General features: G+C 39.4%; 1 protein-coding gene across 1 annotated transcript; it reads left to right on the top strand.

Annotated features, from left to right (window-relative positions):
* The first annotated feature begins 1,112 nt into the window (after window positions 1-1,112).
* Window positions 1,113-2,339, top strand: LOC138880241 (uncharacterized). Its single transcript, XM_070159919.1, has 2 exons — window positions 1,113-1,933; window positions 2,126-2,339. Exons 1-2 carry the CDS (start codon window positions 1,113-1,115, stop codon window positions 2,337-2,339), a joined length of 1,035 nt encoding a protein of 344 aa, XP_070016020.1.
* The last annotated feature ends 18,230 nt before the right edge of the window (window positions 2,340-20,569 follow it).

Below are 20,569 nucleotides of genomic sequence, written 5' to 3'. Positions count from 1 at the left end.
AGTTGTTCCCTTATTGCTAGAGATCGAGGCAGAGGCCGGGGGAGGGCACTGGCCCGAGGTTGGGGACGAGGGTGTCCCAGAGTTATCCAAGTAGTACCACCATTAGATCCTGCGGGAGATCCTATCATCGAGGAGCAGGGAGAGGTGCCCGCAGCTGAGCCTACCCCAACGAACTTTATGACAACACCGGGCTTCCAGGAGGTCATGGGCCGTATGCTGCGATTCATGGATTCCATGACTTAGGCTGGTTTATTTCCAGCGGATCCAGCTACATCACAGGCAGAAAGGGGAGCACAGACCCCTACTGCTCAGGCTCCTGGGTACGCAGATGCAGTGTATCAGACTCTGGGTGAACTACCCACAGATGGGGCCCAGCGAGTTGCTACAGTGGTGCCCCAGCCTAGACCAGCTGCGGTTGGTGACCTGCAGAAGTTATTAGACAGATGGACTAGACTTCACCCTCCTATATTCGGGGGTGAGCGTCATGAGGATGCCCTCGTAGATAGGTGCAGGGACAGACTGCACAACATGAGGATATTGGAGTCGCATGGGGTTGATTTCACTACTTTTCAGCTTGAGGGCAGGGCCCGTAGATGGTGGCAGTCCTATGCTCTTGGCAGGCCAGCAGGTTTTCCTCCAATCACTTGGAGTCAGTTCTCACAGTTATTCCTGACAGGTATATTCCATCCTCTGAGAGGGAAAAGCTACGATATCAGTTCGAGCAGCTGGAGCAGGGTTAGATGTTGGTGACCGACTATAAGGAGAGGTTTTCTAAGTTATCCTGTCATGCATTGATGATACTTCCTACTGATGTAGAGAGGGTGCGAAGGTTCATTGCAGGGTTGCATTCTGGCATTAGGTCCAACATCGCCCCATAAGTGGAGATGGGGACTCCTTATCAACTAGTGGTGGAGATTGCTCGGAGGATTGAGGGCTACCATCTAAGGGGTAGAGAGCAGATGTAGCAGGACAAGAGGGCTAGATTCTCTGGAGAGTTCAGAGGTGCCCCAGCTAGGGGTAGAGGTTAGTTTGAGAGGGGTCAGCCCAGTAGGCCCCCATATTCAGCACCGCCACCTGCTCGGGGTGCTCCGGCATGCCCCTATTTCAGTGCCATGCTAGAGAGTTATTATCGCCCGCCAGTTATTCAGGGTTCCTCCGGTGGGTATTCAAGTCCTCAGGGTTCTTCTGATTCCAATTTCAGTGCTATGCTGGAGAGTTCATACCGTCCACCATCTATCCAAACTTCTTCCAGTGGGTCTACAGGCCATCAGGGTCATCCATCAAGGCAGCAGGCTGTAGCACCGCCGGGTTGTTTCAAGTGCGGAGACCTTGGTCATATGAGGAGATACTACCCCAAGCTTCGGGGCAAGGCAGTACAGCAAGGTCAGCAGCCTATGATTTCAGCACCGACTGCCCTGCCACCTAGATGTGGAGTGCAGACTAGTAGGGGTCATCTTAGGGGTGGTGTCCAGGCAGGGAGAGGTCAGCCAGCCACTACTCAGTCAGGTGGAGTCCATCTAGCCAGTGCTCCAGCCACATTTTATGCTCTTCCGGCTATGCCAGATGCATTAGCCTCAGATATCGTCATCATAAGTATCATTTCCGTCTGTGGTAGGGATGCTTCGGTGTTATTTGATCCAGGGTCTACTTATTCATATGTATCATCTCTATTTTCTTGCTTCCTGGTTATTTCTCCTGAGCCTTTGGGCACTCCTATTCATCTGTCCACTCATGTGGGTGATTCTGTGGTTGTGGATCGGATCTACCGATCCTGTGTGGTTACATTTGGTGGTTTCGAGACTAGAGCAGATCTCCTGTTGCTTGATATAATCGATTTTGAGGTCATCCTGGGCATGGATTGGTTATCTTCATATCACGCAGTCCTAGATTGTCATGCCAATACTGTTTCATTAGCAATGCCAGGGTTGTCGAGGTTGGAGTGGAAGGGTTCCACAGTTGATACATCTAGTCGGGTTATCTCTTTCCTAAAGGCTCGGCATATGGTCGAGAAGGGGTGTTTGGCTTATCTAGCTTATGTTCGGGACACCACCGCAGAGTCTCCGACGACTGATTCAGTTCCAGTAGTTTGAGAGTTTGCTGATATGTTTCCTTCTGATCTTCCTAGCATGCCACCGGATCGTTATATTGATTTTTGTATTGATTTAGCTCTAGGCACCCAGCCTGTATCTATCCCATCGTACCGTACGGCTACGAAAGAGTTGAAGGAGTTGAAGGAGCAACTTGAAGAGTTATTAACAAAGGGTTTTGTTAGACCTAGTGTATCGCCTTGGGGTGCACCAGTGTTATTTGTCTATGAATGTTTATTCTATTTTAATTAATGAAAAATACAAAAAATATATGTTTTGCATTTGCATTTACAATTTAGGATTAATTAAACAGTAATTTATTTTACGAAAATGAAAATCGAAAAAAAAATAACGTACTTCGCGTTTTTAGGGTTTAATGTCAAATTGTGTGATTATCTTTGTATTTAATTTTGTGTGATAATTATTATTAAGGGTTAATTAGTATTTTCTAAGTTAATTTTGGCTTTACAATTTATTTTAGAATTTTGGTAATTAGGAATCAAAAAGAAAATAAAAGAAAAAGAAGAAACAAGAGAAGAAGAGTTAAAAATCGGACTGGGCTAGTTTTAAAAGAAAGGTTCAGGCCCAATGTCACACCCTAACCCAAGCCCAAACCGGCTGGTCTCAGAGATGGCCAAAACGACATCGTTCTTTGACGCCCAATCTGGGCCGTTGATATGACTTTATCCAACAGTCCAGATCACCCCATCCCATAACCCGTTTCTAGCCTGACCCGCTTACCCCGAACCATACCCGCCCCAGCTAAGCCTAAACGACCCCGTTTGGTTTAAGCGACTTAATCTGGACCGGTGGTTCCCATCATCCAACGGTCCAGATTAATCAATTAATTTTCAATATACCAAAAAACCCCAAACCCCTTTCACCCGCCTCATTTTTCACTCCTTCGTCTCCAAGTCAGAGACTAAAACAAACCCTCCACCAAACCCTAGCCGCCCTCGTACCCCTTTGCCATAAAGCCGACGGCAACGATGTCGGTGACCACGAAACTCACACCCCTGAACCACCCTGCTCCCCCCTCTCCGATTCCACACTCTATTAACCTCGAATCATACTATGACTTCTCGAATCTTCGATCGAATATCCCCGTCTCAAACCCTAGCCTGCCCACTTAACCCCAAAATCACACCCAATAATCCCCTAGACCTCCTCATCGCTAATCCCTAACCAAATTGGCTCGAATCCGAGTAAAACTCGTCGAATGGCGGATCTAGGGTTCAACGGTTCGAGACTATTTCGAAGTTGTCAGGGTTGAACGGGTTCTAGTTAGTATTATAAGCCTATTTCTGACGAAATAGATGTATAATACTAACTGGAACTCAAGTTCGAAAGGGCATGTTGGTGAGATCCGAGAAAAGAACAGTAAGTTCTTATTAGCTCCTTTTTTTTTCTTTTTATATATATATGTTTATTTGTCTGTGTTAAGTTACAATTAGTCGCTTCTTCAGGTTTTCATCATTTTGTCAAGTAATTCGTCCGTGCTAAGTTGTAATTCATCACTCCTGTCAATTAATTCTCCTCCTCTTTCGGACCTTTTTCTGGTCTAGTTTTTCTCATTTTGGTCGATTGGCATATGTTGAATCAATTAAATGGTCTCGTCGATTGACCCATTCATGTCTATAGTTCAGTTGTTCTCTTCAAGTTATTTGATGTTGTTTTATCTTCTGACCTTTGTATTTTCAGCCTCAGGGCTCATAGCCAGTATACTTGTTGTTCCAGCATTTTTTTCGAGGTTAATTTAGAGTTATATTTGTTCCCAAGGGATAGCCAGTATCACCGGTGTTTCAAGGGATAATTTGGGACTTAAAAGTTTAAAAATGGTTGGTTTAAGTGTTCTGTCCAGTAAGTACTAATGTAACATTAAACTAATGCATTTGTTTAGTGCTAGTGGGAAACAAAACATAATGGTATGGGGAGGCTTAAAAGGTATTGATTAAAATATGTTGCCCATACCTGCTTGAACATTAAATAAGGAAAAGACAAGGGATAATGGGGAAAAACATACTCTAGTGGAGTTCTAAAGAAGATCATGGGCAGAATTAGTTTCTTAATTCTGCCTGAGTGCTCTTGAGCGCTGGCAAGGTCAGTGTTTGGGTATAAATGGAGGGACTTAGGACAGAGTTATGGGGGAGTAAAAAGCAATCTAAAAAGAGAGAGTAAAAGATAGAGGAAGAGAAACAGACAAGAAATTCTAAAAAAATAATATTATTGTTCCATTGAGGAAGTTTTCTGATTCTAGTTCATCTAGGATTAAAATAGCTTAAGTTTTCTTGGTATTGTTCAGTAACTGAAGCTTGAAAGGTCCAAGAATATGATTTCAAGTTGAATCTGGTTTGTTCGACTGAGTTGATTGGTTATTTGCTTGGGTTTATTGATTGTTGGGTTGATTCTTGGATTCTCTCGTGTCATTTGTTTTCTGAAAATTCTCTTATTGTCGTTGTTGAACCCTGCTGGATTGGTTATTTGCTGCTGCTGTTGCTGTTTGACTGACCCCCTCATTTTTTTTGGTTTATACTTCAACTTCCAGGTACACTGTTGTCTCTCATAATTTGAAGTTCCACTCAATGTATGCGAACAACTTTGAAATCAAAAATGAGGGAGAATCGCTAATTACTACGCGAATCTGTCTCTGTATTTCATTAACTAGTTCGAAATTGCTTGGTAATTAAATTGGACAGACTTTGGATTGTATAACTTGGACTGTTTTGAAGTTAATTTGGACTGCTAGGAGGCCAGTGATCTGAACACGACTGTTGTTCATTCAGTAGCCTAGTATAGTTTATTTGTTGATTAGTCTAGCTTTCAATGTTAAGTAAGAGTGTAAGTATAGAAATTGATCTCGGATATTTCTTGGTATGAAGTTATTGTTATTGCTTAGTGTGAGCACGTGATTTTTGCCCTATATGAGAATTACTCCCAAAAATTCAAAATAAAACAATTTTCCTTTGTGTGCAATGTTTGAATTTTCGTGGCACTTTTGGATAATTATTTATATTTTTGTCTGTGCATGTTTATTTGTTAAATTAATAAAAATATAAAAAATATGTCACATTTGCATTTAATATGTAATTTTACAATTAGGAGTAATTAAGTTTGTTTTACAAAATGATTTTTTTTTACAAAAATAGGCATCTTTTGCATTTTTAGCATTTAATGTCCAAATTTGTGTGATTTTATTTTATTGATGTTTAATTTTGGGTGATAATTATTATTAGAAGTTAATTAGTATTTCTAGATAATTTTGGGTTTTATAATTTAATTTTAGCATTTTAGCTTTATTATTTAGGAAATTGAATAAATAAAAGGACAAAAATAGAAGAGATCGGATTGGGTCTTTTCTTCAATTTTAAGTCACAGGCCCAAAGATGCCCAACCTTCCCCTACGACCCGGTCCATTTCGAACTGGGTCGACCCAGTCCATAACCCAAAAGACCCAAACCCCCTTTTCATTTTTCTTTCATTTTCACAAAAAAAAAAAAAAAACCTAGACACACTACCCACCCCCCTCTCTTCTTCTCCACCTCTCTTCTCTCCAAAACACACACACACACACGCAGTAGTCCATCCATGGTTGCTGCTTCTTCTTCGTCTTTTTCCTCGTCTTCTTCATGTACAAACCGCCATGGACGAGATCTTCGTTGCTTCTTCTTCGTCGATCTTCGTCGCTCCTCGCTGCCATGGCTGCTACGTCAACTGCTTTTGCTTCTTCTTCCTCGTCGCCTGCTGCCCGATGATTCTTCTTCTCCGTTCACTGCTGCTACTACTAGTTTCACGTCGTCCATGGCTGTTGCGTTCTTCACGTCCAACGCCGAGCTGCTATCGTTGCTGGTCGCTTCTTCATCGTCTGTTTGTTGCTACTGCCTCCTTCACGTCGCCACGGCTGCTGCTGCGTCTTCTTCTTTACCCCGTCGCCTGCTGCCCGATGATTCTTCTTCTCCGTTCACTGCTGCTACTGCCAGCTTCACGTCGTCCATGGCTGCTGCGTTCTTCACATCCAACGCCGAGCTGCTATCGCTGCTGGTCGCTTCTCCTTTGTCTGTTCGTTGCTACTGCCTCCTTCACGTCGCCATGGCTGCTGCTGGGTCTTCTTCTTCACCCCGTCGCCTGCTGCTGTTTCTTCTTCGTCGCGGCCAAACAACCTTCGTCGCTGCTGCTGCTCCGTCACTGCTGTTGTCCGCTACTTCCTTCTTCAGTTATTCGATCATCCGTTCGTGGTCGTCTTCGGCGTCAAATTGTTTTGGTGCGATAATCGTTTCCGGGCAGATTTGTTTTCATTCAAGTTCTTCGTCGTTTCGATCCGGTTAGTGGGTTTGAGTTTCATTTTGTCTGTATTTTGTTTTGATATTCTCGGATCTAAAATCGGTAAATGTTTGATTCTTGTTTTGTTCGTGTTTATCGTTTTGTTAATTGGTTTCAGTTTGTTTCATGTATTTTTTTTTATTTTTTAACAGAAATTGTTAGTTTATTTTTAATGTTATTAGATTCAAATTGAAATTTAATTAATTAGTTTTTCAGTTTGTTCATGTGTTTTTATTTATTAAAAGAAATTGTTAGTTTAATTTTAATGTTATTAGATTCAAATTGAAATTTAATTAATTAGTTTTTCAGTTTGTTCATGTGTTTTTATTTATTAAAAGAAATTGTTAGTTTAATTTTAATGTTGTTAGATTCAAATTGAAATTTAATTAATTATTTCTTCAGTTTGTTTCATGTATTTTTTAGAAATTGTTAATGTTGTTAGATTCAAGTTGAAATTAAATTAATTATTTCTTCTTCGGTTTGTTTTATTCGTTTAAAAGAATTTAGTTGTAATATAGAAATATGTTAGTTTAATCGCTTGAATCGTCCATATTTGTTGATTAGTTTAGATTTAATTCGTGTTCATCTTTTGTTTGAAGTTCGTTCTTAATCCGGTGATTTAATATGAGTTTATATTTTAATTCTTGATTTAATTTGAATATTCATCTTGGTTGTAATGTTGTTGGATGTAGTTTAAAGTTCAAATGATTATTGAATTTAGAAATTCAAATCTACTTGTTTGTTATGTTCAATTGTTAATATTATTGAATCTGAAAATATATCGTTCAGTCAAAATAATTCCGATTGTTGCTTTGTTGTTCATCGTTTAAGTTTGAATTTGTTGATTGAACTGGATTAAGAATTGGTTATAGCTGGTAATTTAATTTTAAGTTCTTAGATAATTTTGAAGTTTGAACAGATTTTGAATCAAGGCAGTAACATTAGTTTTAGGGGTAAAACGGGAATTAACCAATTACATATTATTTAATTATGGTGGGGGACAAGACATAATGATAAAAACAAAAAGAAAAAGGTTAATAATGATGTCTTCTTTTGACCATTCAAAAAGAGGGAACATGGGGGACCCATGTTGACTACTTTTACTAAAGTAAAAATTAGAAATAGTGTAGGTAATAATAAAAGTTAAAAGGTGCACATAGTAAAAGAATATTGGATTAAAAAGTAAAAGAGGTAAAAGGGGTAGTAATAATAGTTTAAAAAGTAAAAAGGAATTAGGTAAAAAGAAAAAGGGAGGAGTCTTGCTTTGGATATAAAAGAGGACTCATTTGACACTTAAGAAAAGAAGAATTTTGGGGAGATAAAAATTTCAGAACTAAAGAGGAGATAAGAACAGACTTTTAATCTTGAGGAAGAGGATTCCTAAAATATCCGAATACTATTTCTGTGTATTCCTGAGTGTGATCTCTGCCTCCTGTTTGCTTCCGGGATTTTCAATTGGCCTCTTGAGTTAACTGTTGGTCCTTTGTTATTGCTTTATTGAGTGGTTGCTGGAATTTCTGTTTGGTTTTCAAGTCTACTGCTGGGTTTTCTGACTGCTGGTTGTTTGTTGTTGCTGCGCTGTTTCTACTGTTGCTGATCCTATTCTTCCTTTCCTTGTATTCAAATACCAGGTACACTAATCTGAATCATTTCGACATATGCATTGAAGCTGAAATGAAATGGCCAGAAGATTTATGCTTCTAATTATAGAATATTCGTATTTTTTTGTTAGATATTCATTATGTGTTTCATGTTATATAAATGGTGGAAGTTTGTATAATGTGAAGCGTTAAATTGCGGAACTAGTGGATGAGTGTCGGTATGAACATCATAAGTATTAGTTTCGGCTTTGTTAATTTTTAGTTTAAAATCGCATTCAAATCGTTAGTAAATAGTCAATATAGGAAATCGATTTAGTTTGGGGGGGGGAGAGGGGAAGGTTAGTAAAATCTGGATTTGAATTTGCAATTTTGGAATAGAAGCAATTTGAGGCTTTTTTTATCTTTAAATCTTGATAGTAACGAAGATCCGTAAATATTAGGCAAATATAATAGGTCAATAATTTCGTAGAATCTGCAGGCTTGATTTTTTTTTTATGTGTGATTCAATGATACAAGGCTAAGAACATTAATCCATTAGGTGCGAGTTTGAGCAAGATGAGTCAACGTTTAAGTTTAAAAAACTTTCTAATAAGCTTTAGTAATTATGGTTAAATCTAGTTTCAAATGGTTGTGAATAATTAATCTCAATAGTTTTTTTATAACAATGCGAGTTTTAATCTAGCTATATTTGATTCTTTTGAATATTAGTTGTCGAATTTTTATTTTATTTATAATTTCGAATTTTTTAGTAAAATTCCTTTTCATCAATATTTGTATTAATCTAGCAATTAGTAGGCCATGCTTTCTTAAATAAAAAAAAACTCGTAATTAATTAGGATTTTCTTTCTTTATTTTAGAGACTAATTTTAATAGAAAAATGTAGTCGCTTTAAGATTTGTCCATTTAAAATAAATGAGATGAGTCTCGCCTAGTAAAATGTATAGATTGTGGGGCCCTCACAAATGTATGCATTAATTATTTAGAACATCGGAGTTGGCCGTCTAGTGAAATTTTACGTCCTTTCCCAAAACAACAATACGCTAGTCGCTCTAGGCGCATCTTTAACAAATTATTTTCTTAAATATGGGTGTGCATTTATGTAACCCAAATCCAAATCTCAACGGAGTCGAAATGTGTCGATAACCACGGGTGCATTGATTGCGACGTGGTTTGAAATACGTTTTCACAATGTTGCAATTCTCCGTAAAATAATAACAATAAATAAAAATAATAAAAGCGGCTAAAGGTTAAAATTTGCACATAAGTTCATAATTGTATAAAAATCAGATATTTAAGCCAAACATGACAGTTGAGCGACCGTGCTAGAACCACGGAACTTGGGAATGCCTAACACCTTCTCCTGGGTTAACAGAATTCCTTATCCGAATTTCTGGTTCGCGGACTGTTAAATAGACTCATTCTTTTCCTCGATTCGGGATTAAACCGGTGACTTGGGACACCCTAAATCTCCCAAGTGGCGACTCTGAAATAAATAAACAAATCCCGTTTCGATTGTCCTTTGATTGGAAAAACTCCTCTGCGCCCTTGCGGGTGCCGGAAAAAGGAGATGTGACAACTCTGGCGACTCTGCTGGGGATCGAACCCAGAATCTCTAGTTCAGGGTTCAGAATTCGAGCTTAGATAAATTGTTGTATTTGATTGTATCTGATTTTCCTACATGTTTTATGCTGAATGTGCTAAATGTTACCGCTTTGATATTATCTGAATTGTATATAAACTGTGCCGACACCCTTCTCTCTTCACCTCCGGGGATGTGCTTACTGGTTGAGACTCCCTATTCTGTTAGTGTCATACCTTGAAATAAGAAAGAGGCCGGACAAGTTACTAAGCCGGATGGCCCTTTGGTTCCCGGAAAGTTGCCCCCTCCTCGATTCGAGTTGTCCGCTTGGGTACACAGTCTAGAACACCGACTCAGGTTTTGAACATAGAATAACATGACTTCATGCTAGATCCCTAGTAGGAACGATTATTTGCATCATGTTGCATTTGACTTAGGGGACTCAACATAGGGGTTGGGTCCGTCTAGGACTAGCAACCTGAAATGAAAAGACCATCTTGATGCATCCTATTCGTGTTGTGCATTTATTTGTTCCGAGCCCGCATGTTGACCGGTTTTTGAATCTCGGGAACGTTGGAAAATTGAAAAAAAAAGGAGAAAAAGAGAGAAATAACAGTTAGGGAGTTAATTGATTGTTTTAGAAAAACACAGTGTCCAAGTACTGTCAGAACTCTGCCGAAATTTTTTTTAAAAAAATATTTTACTTTTAAAATTGTTTGTTTACCCAAAAATGCAGAAAGTGTGTAGGAAAGAGTCCTTTATTTTAGTTTGCTTTGTTTTCAAAAAAACGGAAAGGAAAAATAGTTTCTTTTGCTAAAAAAAGGGAAAAATATGTTTGTTTTCAAAATTAGTTAGTTTATTTGCCCGAACTACGCTGGTTTGATTCTCACTGGATCTGAGATACGTAGGCAACCCTCATCGGGTCCAACCTTCCTTTTTGTAAAAAAATAGCCAAAAATGTCTATTTTAATTTTCGTTATAAATAAGTCGGATGATGTCGTTTTTTGCAAAAAATAGCCGAATGTTCCTAAGCGGGACGCCGGAAGGCTGACATTGCATAAACGGCCATCTTTGGTCATCATTTTTATTTTCGACCGGTTGACTCTCGCAGCCTTAAAATCTTCGTTCACGAAGTGCTAAAAGGCCGCATTTGAAAACCGAGTCCATCGTTTTAAAAAAAAATAGTTTTATTTTGAGTCAAATAAAAGTTTTTCGTTGGCGTAATCACCTTAATAAATGTGCAGGATGAGCACAATACAAAACGAACCCTTTTCAATAATGACCAAGATCCCTTTTGAGTTGCGATTATGGGGGAATGACCTAGGCAAGGAAGGGCAAGACAAAGTAAAGAAGTATCTGAAAGATCTCCCGGATTTACTAGACATCCAGCCTCGGGGTGATATTATCAGATCATTGGTCACTTGCTGGGATTCAGCACATAATGTATTTCATTTCTCGGACTTTGAGCTCACCCCGACATTGGAAGAAATAGCGGGATACATCGGAAGTGATGAAACTCCGTTAAGGTTCAAGTACTTGATTGCACCCAGGGCCGTCACTGTACACCGGTTTTTGGATTTCCTGAAAATACCCCGAACATTTCACCATCCAGTTTTGCAAAGGGTTTCTGCAGTCTCCGCCTCATATATGCTAGATACGGCCACGTAGGCGGGTTCGATAAGCCAGACTTCAAACTATGTAGTAGAGATAACCGACAGAAGTGGGATGAACACAGGCTGGTAGCTTTTATGATAGCTTTTTTGGGTATTATAGTATTCCCAAGGAAAGACGGAAACATTGATTTGAAAGTAGTTGGGGTCATCAGTACCTTGCTCGCCCAAGATAAAAACACTCTGGCGCCTATGATTATGGTTGACATCTTCCGGGCTCTCACTGCTTGCCGAGTCGGGGCGACTTTTTCGAGGGATGTAACTTATTGTTGCAAATGTGGATGACCAATCATTTATGCCACCGCTCCCATCTCTTGGGTTACGGTTCGCCCGAGAAGACATGTATTGGAGAATTTTACACAAGAATCAAAGGAGTTAGTCTACCCGAGGGAGTCACAGCTTGGACGTCATTCTTCCTACCTCTCACTGCCAGCCAAATCCAGTGGACGCTCGGATGGTTGCCTGTTGAGGAAATCATATACATGCCGGCAACCAGGCCCCACTTTCTGTTAATGGGACTTAAAAGCATCCAACCCTATGCACCATATCGGGTTTTGAGGCAACTTGGGAGGTATCAAGTAGTGCCGAAAGATGAAGACTTGAGTACCCAAGTGGTTGAAATCAGTCCTGACGGTCGGTTCCCCGAAGAAGAAGTTCGCCAGATCTGGAGCGAGTGTCAACATTTGACGGCAAATACTTGTGTGTTGGATAGGGCTAAATGAGAAGTTTCCCCGGGGTATCGCGCTTGGTTCAGAGGTGACATGTCCTGCGAGAGACCAGCTAAAAGACCTCATCTCAAAGATTTCGTTGAGTCATCCCAGGAGCAATGGAACTGGTTAGCAAAGGAAAAAGGGTATCGGGCGGAGATCGGTAAGTTGAAGCAACATGTTGAAAATTTGAAATTCGATAACAGTATGCAAGTTGCTGTGGATCGAGACGAAAAGAATAGATTGTCCCAAGAAAATGAAGAACTTAGGGCCCAAATCCAGAAATTGAGAATGGCTCCTGATAAACAACCAAGGAGTCAATCAGATGAGCAGTTGATAAAAGGGCTGAAAAATGAAGTCAGGGAATGGTGGGATGGTTGAGAAAAGTCTGAGAACGTCATGGCAGAGCTCAAAGCACAGTGGGGTGCAAGAGCTGATAAGCGTCGCCGATACTTGAATCAATTGAAACGGGACCACGAGAAAACTGTTTCCAATATGAAGAGAAAGGTGGCTACACTTGAGGGTAAAGCAGTTAAGCAGGCTGAGGATTTCCAAATTGAAAGCGGACACTGTTACGACTTGTTGGCCCAAATGGAGGTAGAAGTGCAGCAATTGAAGATTTAGCATATGCAGGATTCTCAGGCGTTAAAAACATGCAGTGATCAGATAAAACGCCTGCTTATAGAAAAGAAGAAAGCAAGGGACAGGATTAGAGCCATTGCCCGCGCCATTTTTAAAAGATGTCGCGCTTGTGAAGACATGACCCATGCTACTTTTGTCTCAGCAGTGCTAATCTATGTGAAACAGACCATGAATGAATTAGAGCAACTCAAAAGGGATTTGGAACCTAGGCCCGCGGCGAGGCTGAACGATGCCCCGCGGGCACCCATATTTGAAGCTTTAGAGTATGCGTAGTTCGTGTCTGTATTTCTCTATTTTTTAGCCTGTGGTTTGTCTGTCCATTGTCTTTTCGCATCAAAGTATTTCCGTAGTATTGGAACTTGTATTTGACCTTAGTTTGCGTTTGTTATTTTCTTTCTGCAAAAAGGATTTTAGTTTGTATTAGTTTGTTTTAAGTAATGAAAAATTGAAAATCTTTCTTCACGAACTACGCCTGGTCTGATTCGTACGGGGTCACGATACGTAGGCAATCTCCATAGGATTCGACCGTAATTGAAAAAAAAAAGAGAAGAAGAAAAAGAGGGGTTTCTAAAACACACGAAAGAGGCACAAATAAAATAAGCCGGGATGATGCATGCGGTCAGAGCAAAATCATATTAGAAATGGTTACTTGCCTAAGAACATTGCATTCCCCAATGTACAATTACAATATCTGTTAAGACTCTAACACTGACAAGTTTGTTGTTTTTCCAATCCAATACCAGTTAGTTTGTTAGAGCGTACTGGCACCGTACCATTATCAAACAAGATCGAAAGGTCCTATACCAGAAAGCATGATTGGATCAGACAACAACGTTGAGTCGGAAAAGACGACAAATCAGATGCTGAAGGAAGCCCTGGAGAAAATGGAAAAAATGAGGCTGGAAATGAATGAAATGCAGATAGCCTTAGCTAGAGCCCAGAAGGGGCATGAACTACCCGTTACTCCTACTCTCCAACTAGGACACACGCCGGAATACCCCTCCACCGGCCCTTCAACGAGTTTCCCAAGCCATCACTACTATCAGGGAAGAGAGGCCTATGATCCCCAAGCTCCACCACCCAGTCAAAACCATCCTCCACCAAATGTTCCCGTCTTTGTGGCGCCTCACCCAGCCCCATTGCACAGATCATCTAGTGAGCCGTTGTTTCAGGCTCACGACACACAATATTACCCCTCTGAACTCACATTCAAAGCACCCAAGCCACATACCTATAATCCCCACTTTAAGGTCCCAGCGGAGATTGAAAAGCGGGTAAGAGCCCAGAGCAGGACGAGGTGATGCGAAAATTTAAAAGCCTGGAGCAGTCCTTCAGGAACATGCACGGGTGAGGCAACCAGGTCAGCGTGGCCTACAAGGATCTATGCCCTTTCCCTGACGTCCAATTACCAGCAGGGTTCAAGATGCCCAAGTTCGATTTATATGAAGGGCATGTCAATCATATGGAACATCTACGGGGCTTTTGTAGCAAGATAAGGGGAGCGGGGGGAAAAGATGAGCTACTGATAGCATACTTTGGCCAGAGTTTGAGCGGGTCGGCACTGGAGTGGTATAAAAGACAAGATCCGAGCAGGTGGTACACCTGGGATGACTTGGCACAGGCTTTCGCAGGATATTTCCAATACAACCTTGAGATAGTCCAAGACCGTCTCACATTGCTAAAGCTTGAGAAGAAACCCGGAGAGAGCTTCCGGGAATTTGGGTTCCGATGGAGAGAACAGGCAGCCAGAGTTGATCCTCCAATGAGAGAGGGAGAAATGGTAGATTATTTTCTACAAACTCTAGAGCCAACGTACTTCGGTCACTTGGTGACGTCAGTTGGCAAATCCTTCAACGAAGTGGTGAAGATGGGAGGTGTCACACCTCCTTTTTCCGCCCCGCAAGGGGTGAAAGAGTTTTTCCCAATTAAAGGACAGTCGAAACGGGATTTTTTTATTTATTTCAGAGTCGCCACTTGGGAATTTTATGGCGTCCCAAGTCACCGGTTTTAATCCCGAATCGAGGAAAATATGACTCTGTTTGTCATTCTGCGAACTAGAAATCCGAGTAAGAAATTCTGCTAATTCGGGAGAAGGTGTTAGGCATTCCCGAATTCCGTGGTTCTAACATGGTCACTTAACCATTTTTATACTTGGCCTAATTATCATGATTTACTAAATATTTTTCTTGTTGCATGATTTGGTTACCGCTTTTGGTTAGATTATTTACAATTATAGACCTTCCTTGAAACGAATCACAGGTACGTATATTCGTATTATATAATTTTTTTTTATAAATGTAAAGAACGTGTCACGCATACGTGTACACAATAAGATTGATAATACTTTTTTTTTATATTTTTATTATAAAAATATATTATGGCCGAAATTGCGTGTGCTTAAAATAAAATTACGAACATTCGTCACTCTTGTATGATTAAATAGTGAACTGCACATCTCGGGTTATATGAAATTAATTTAATTTAAATATCCTCCGAAAAAACCCTTTTATTAAGAAAGTTTGCTCGAAGTTGCGCGAACGCATACTCCGAATTGTCTTTAGAAACGTTATCATGTCACGCGAACGTGTCCCCAATCACACAAAATATTTTTTGATGGTAATATAAATTTTCTACAACTGTTTATTATGTTCATTTAATTTTTAAATATGAGAACCATGGGAAATCACCGAATGGAATGTCTTGAGATTTCTTAAAAAATCAAAATTTATTAGGTGTTGACCACAGATTATATTTTAAACGTGTGAATTATATACCTCAAAATTATTCAAATTAAAAGAATTAATGAGATGAAAAATAAATAAATAACGCGCAACTAAAACTACCATTTTTATCGTGAATACGGTATTCGTATTTTGCTTATGTATTTTTTAATACTTGATAATTATATGCACAAGTTATTTATCATTTTTCTAAGCTCAAGACTAAGTGTATATGTTTGAAAACTTACCAAAAGCGAATTACGTGTAACAACTAGGAAAAATTTAATTGATAAGCAAACTAATAGTTTTCGAAGAATTTCCATTATTCTATTCGGAGCGAACTCTACTTTGCATATCTTTGACTTAAAATATTGCAATTCGTATTTATAAATCCGACCTTCTTCTACACGACTAGTTTTTAGTCCAAAGGTCAAATTATTTGGTTAATTTGCTTACGATGATTGAGTTTGGGATAAATAAGATCAAACCAATTTTTATCTCGGCTTATGCAAGCTATTTACAAATACTAAATCTATACTTTGTACAAATCATTGACATTATTTCTATATACTATTTATAAGGAAATGGGATAATCGCATTCCTAAAATAAATGGCCATTTGTTGTTAAGAAAGAAAATTAATTTACAAATTTGATTAAACAAATTGACATTATATACCGCAAATACACATCTAAACCTTTTGGAATATCCCAATATCGTAATGGATTATGCCAATTTTCCTCTCACTTATGGTTATACACATAACCATTAACATGCCATATACAAACAAGAAACTCTTACATCAACTAGAAAAAATTTGATGCTTGACGAGATAAATGTGCAGAAAAATAAAAAAATAGCTCTTGTTTTTAAAAAACGAAATAACAATTTCAGCTTGATTTCATAGGCTCTCATCTAGATTTACTTCAAGGTTCAAATGTCTTTACATACCTGGAAATGAGGGTAAAAGAGGTGGTATTCAGCAGTAGCAGCACAAGAAGCTCAACAGCAGAAATAAAATGCCAAACAATTCAGCAGATTTGAGCAAAACCGACAGAAACCGTGAAAACCAGACGAATAGTAGCAGAAATTTTAAGAAAACTTCAGATTCAATCAAACAGTATCACCAAACAAACCCAGACAGATATGAGGAAACAATATTTCTGATTTTTCTTTCTTTCTTCTCTATTTTTCTGTTCTCTTTTCTCTTTTCTGTGTGTGTGTGTGTGTGTGCTTTTTTTTCCTGTTTTTCTTTTTCTATCTCTCTTTTATGTCTGTATATCTCTCTGAGTGTCTGTCCTCTTTCTTCTGTGTTCTATATATCTCTGTGTGTCTTTTTTTTTAGAAATCAGTCCCAATACACCTTCTTATACAACTTATTTTCCCCTCATTTCCTACTGCTCGGACCCCCTTCTGTTATCCAAGGTAGATTTTTTCACTCAAATCTGCCACTAAACTGCTTTTCTAATGAATCAGCCACTAAGGAAAACTTTCCCTTAATTTCAGCCCCTCCACTTCCTTTGGTTTCCCATTAGGATTAATTGATACCCCATTGATAAAGCACTAGCAATAAAGTATCATACTAACTGTTTTATTCCCCAAACACCCCTGAAATTACTGCCCTACCCACTCCCTTTCAACCTGCATTAAACCTCTCCAGTCTACTCAAAATCCAACCACTATCTAAATACAATTAACTACAACAGCTATAACCAATTCAAAGGTTTTAAGGCAAAGAATACCTTAAATACTAAGACTCCCAGGATTCAGAACATTGTGTACAATCAAACAGAACTTTAACTAATCAGACCATCAACCATCGAAATTAAAACCAAACAGATTGCCAAAAATGATTTAAACTTATATGAACAAACTGAACATTGACATCTACTCAATCAATTACATACACACAACACAAACAGAGTTAATCATACTAAAAGGGTAATTCATGGTTTTGTTCAACACAGGGGGTTTATGAAGCTAACTATTCGACGACATTAATCAAATCGACTACGTAGTTTATAACATGTACAACTTAATTACGGAAGAGAAATCGACCAAATAAAAGGGATACTGGGAATGAAAAGATGAATTGAAAGAGTGTGGAAAATTAATCAAAACTAAAATACACAAATACACAGATAAACAAAAACCATAAATACAGGAAAAGAAAAAGGAAAAATACCTCAAACCTTCAGAACTTATACTGACACAGGCTCAAACTAGGATTCAGACATTTTGAGGTTGAACAGACTTTACTCGAAGTATTCTCAATTGAGAATACCTCGATTAAAGTCTCTTAGACCCCAATCTCTCATTTAATTTGGACAAATTCCACGATTTGGATTTTTAGGGTTCCTGATTCTTTGATCTAAAATTCGAGCATTTCTAGACATATTCGAACCAAACCAACGGTGTTTTAGGCACGAGGGAGGTTAGGTGGATAACTGGTGTGAGTTTGGGGTAGGTTGGGGTAGGGTTAGGTTTTACTCGATTCTTCGATTGAAGATTCGAGGAGCTTCATCCTGATTCGAGCAAAATGGTTAAAGGATTCATGGAGAGGGAGGTTAGGTGCTCTAGTGGTGTGAATTTCACGGCCACCAGAAACGGCACCGCCGGGTTTACGGCGAGGGAATGGGGTGGCGGCTATTAGGGTTCCTCGTCTCTGAAAGAGACGAGGTTTGATGAGAAATGAGAGGAGGGGGGCCTGGTTTGGAGGGCGGGGTTAGTTTGGACCCTTTATATATGCATGTGAGGGTTGGATCCAGACCGTTCGATCTGATGAGATCAATGGTCTGGATTTATCGAGTAAGTGGAGTGACGTCGTTTTGTTTATCCTCAAGACCGGATCAATTTTGGACGGGCACGGGTCGGGTGTGGAAGAATTGATCTGGAGCATTGATCAAGTGAAATCAACGAACCAGATTTGAGCATGATGAAACGACGTCGTTTAATTTAGCTACAGGTGGACTGGATTTGGCCGGGTATAGAGAAAGTTTTGGGCCTGATTTTTTGTTTAAAATTTCTTGGCCCAAATCTGATTTGCCTATTTTCAACTCTTTTCATTTTCTACTTTTATTCCAAATTTTACACAATTGTAAAATCAATTAACATTTTGACATACAAATTAAAACAAGTAGTTAAAAATCACAATCACTCAAAGGCATACTTAAATGACAAAAAATATAACAATTATATATTTTTTGTGATTTTCCTTCTTTCAAAACCAAACTATGGTTTATAATTTTCCTAAATATATTATTTTTATTATTATCCTTTTATATAAACCAATGATTAATTAATTCTAAAAATGCAATATTAATTCCGGAATGCATACGCATCTACATTACCATTTTTTTTTGTATTTTTCCTTAATTAGAATAAAAATGAACATGCACAGACGAAATGCCGCGAAAAAATTCAAAAGTTGCGCACAAAGGAAAATTATTTGTGATTTCTTTTGGAGTAGTTCTTGTGAGGCAAAAATCACGTGCTCACAGCTGCCCCTCTTTGTCCGAAAATACGAAGAGTTTTCGTACAAAGATAAAGTGAGCGGATACAAGCGATTTTTTCCCGTTTGACTATTCCGAGTGAAACATTTTTGAAAGATTTGACCGAACCTTGCTTCAAAGGTTTCCTACATATCCCTGGCTAAAAGGGAATCAGGTCAATGTAGTTCGGGAAGTTTTGGTAGCTGGGACTACCATGGGATTGCTGTTACTGTTGTTGCTTGCTGTTGCTACTGCCTCCCGATCTCCTTATTACACCGTGCCAAAAGAAAATAAGAAGCTAGACTAAGCTAGGAATTACAAAATCTTATTTGTCTTCCCTTTGCTCTGGTTGCCTCACTTTTGTCGTCTTGTGTTTTCCCTGGTGCCTTTCTTTCAAAAACTGCTGGGGATGACACTGGCCTTTTGCCTTACGAGCGTAAACTTTATTCTGTTTTGTCTGTTGGGAACAACTGCTTCCTATGTTAAAGCTTGTTATGCTGAGGATTTTTGTTGTAACCCTCCTCATTACTGCTTTCCGCTTGATCTTGACATGTATTCCTCTGTTCTGCAGGCGGGTTCCTGACTTCAACCAACAATGTCAAAAATAAATCGCCATTCTGTTCTTCAGGGGGGCTCCTGACCTCTTTTGAATTATATTCCTTTGTTCTCCAGGTGTATGCCTGATTGCTGATACTTCAACTGTTCTTCCTTGTTCTCTAGGTGTACGTCTGATTGCTGATACTTCAATTGTTCTTCCTTGTTTTCCAGGTGGATGCCTGCTTGCTGCTTCAATTGTTCTTCCTTGTTCTCCATGTGGACGCCTGCTTGCTACTTCAATTGTTCTTCCTTGTTCTCCAGGTGGACGCCTGCTTGCTATTTCAACTGTTCTTCCTTGTTCTCCAGGTGGACGCCTGCTTGCTGATATTTCAACTGTTCTTCCTTGTTCTCCAGGTGGACGCCTGCTTGCTATTTCAACTGTTCTTCCTTGTTCTCCAGGTGGACGCCTGCTTGCTATTTCAACTGTTCTTCCTTGTTCTCCAGGTGGACGCCTGCTTGCTATTTCAACTGTTCTTCCTTGTTCTCCAGGTGGACGCCTGCTTGCTATTTCAACTGTTCTTCCTTGTTCTCCAGGTGGACGCCTACTTTCTATTTCAATTGTTCTTCCTTCTTCTCCAGGTGGACTCCTGCTTGCTATTTCAACTGTTCTTCCTTGTTCTCCAGGTGGACGCCTGCTTGCTATTTCAATTGTTCTTCCTTGTTCTCCAGGTGGACGCCTGCTTTCTATTTCAACTGTTCTTGCTTGTTCTCCAGGTGGACACCTGCTTGCTATTTCAACTGTTCTTCCTTGTTCTCCAGGTGGATGCCTGCTTGCTATTATTCCAACACCGGGTGTTTTCCTGAAACAAATATTGTTTTTGCCCTTGTTTCAAATCAAGGAAAATCTTGTTAGTTTAAGGCATGGTGGTTAGTTGTGGCATTCTCGCTGGGGGTGGGGTTTCTCTTTGTCCTATTTTACTGCCTTGAAGCGGTTAAAAAGACTGTTTTGTCCTCATAATTGATCCTTAACCGTAGGATCCCCAACTGTTGTTTTCACTTCAAACCCTTTCAATCGTAATCATATGTCTCTCCTCACATTACTGAACCACTTTTCTGATTCAACTTTTCTCACACCCATATCTTATTTTCATCCTATTACTTCCCTCCTATCATGGCCGTATTTTGCATTGTGCAATCTTGAATCTTGGTAGTATACCTT

Source organism: Nicotiana sylvestris, chromosome 10 (genome assembly GCF_000393655.2).
Source record: "Nicotiana sylvestris chromosome 10, ASM39365v2, whole genome shotgun sequence".
NCBI classification, from domain to species: domain Eukaryota; kingdom Viridiplantae; phylum Streptophyta; class Magnoliopsida; order Solanales; family Solanaceae; genus Nicotiana; species Nicotiana sylvestris.
The sequence above is the reverse complement of the archived record's forward strand: the minus strand, read 5'-3'. Positions and strand labels throughout refer to the sequence as shown.

Bases quoted from the DNA above. Each gene is read 5' to 3' on its own strand.
- LOC138880241 (XM_070159919.1), top strand. From the start codon at position 1,113: ATGCTAGAGAGTTATTATCGCCCGCCAGTTATTCAGGGTTCCTCCGGT. The intron at 1,934-2,125 runs GTTGGAGTGGAA...TGATCTTCCTAG, and splicing joins GCAATGCCAGGGTTGTCGAG to CATGCCACCGGATCGTTATA.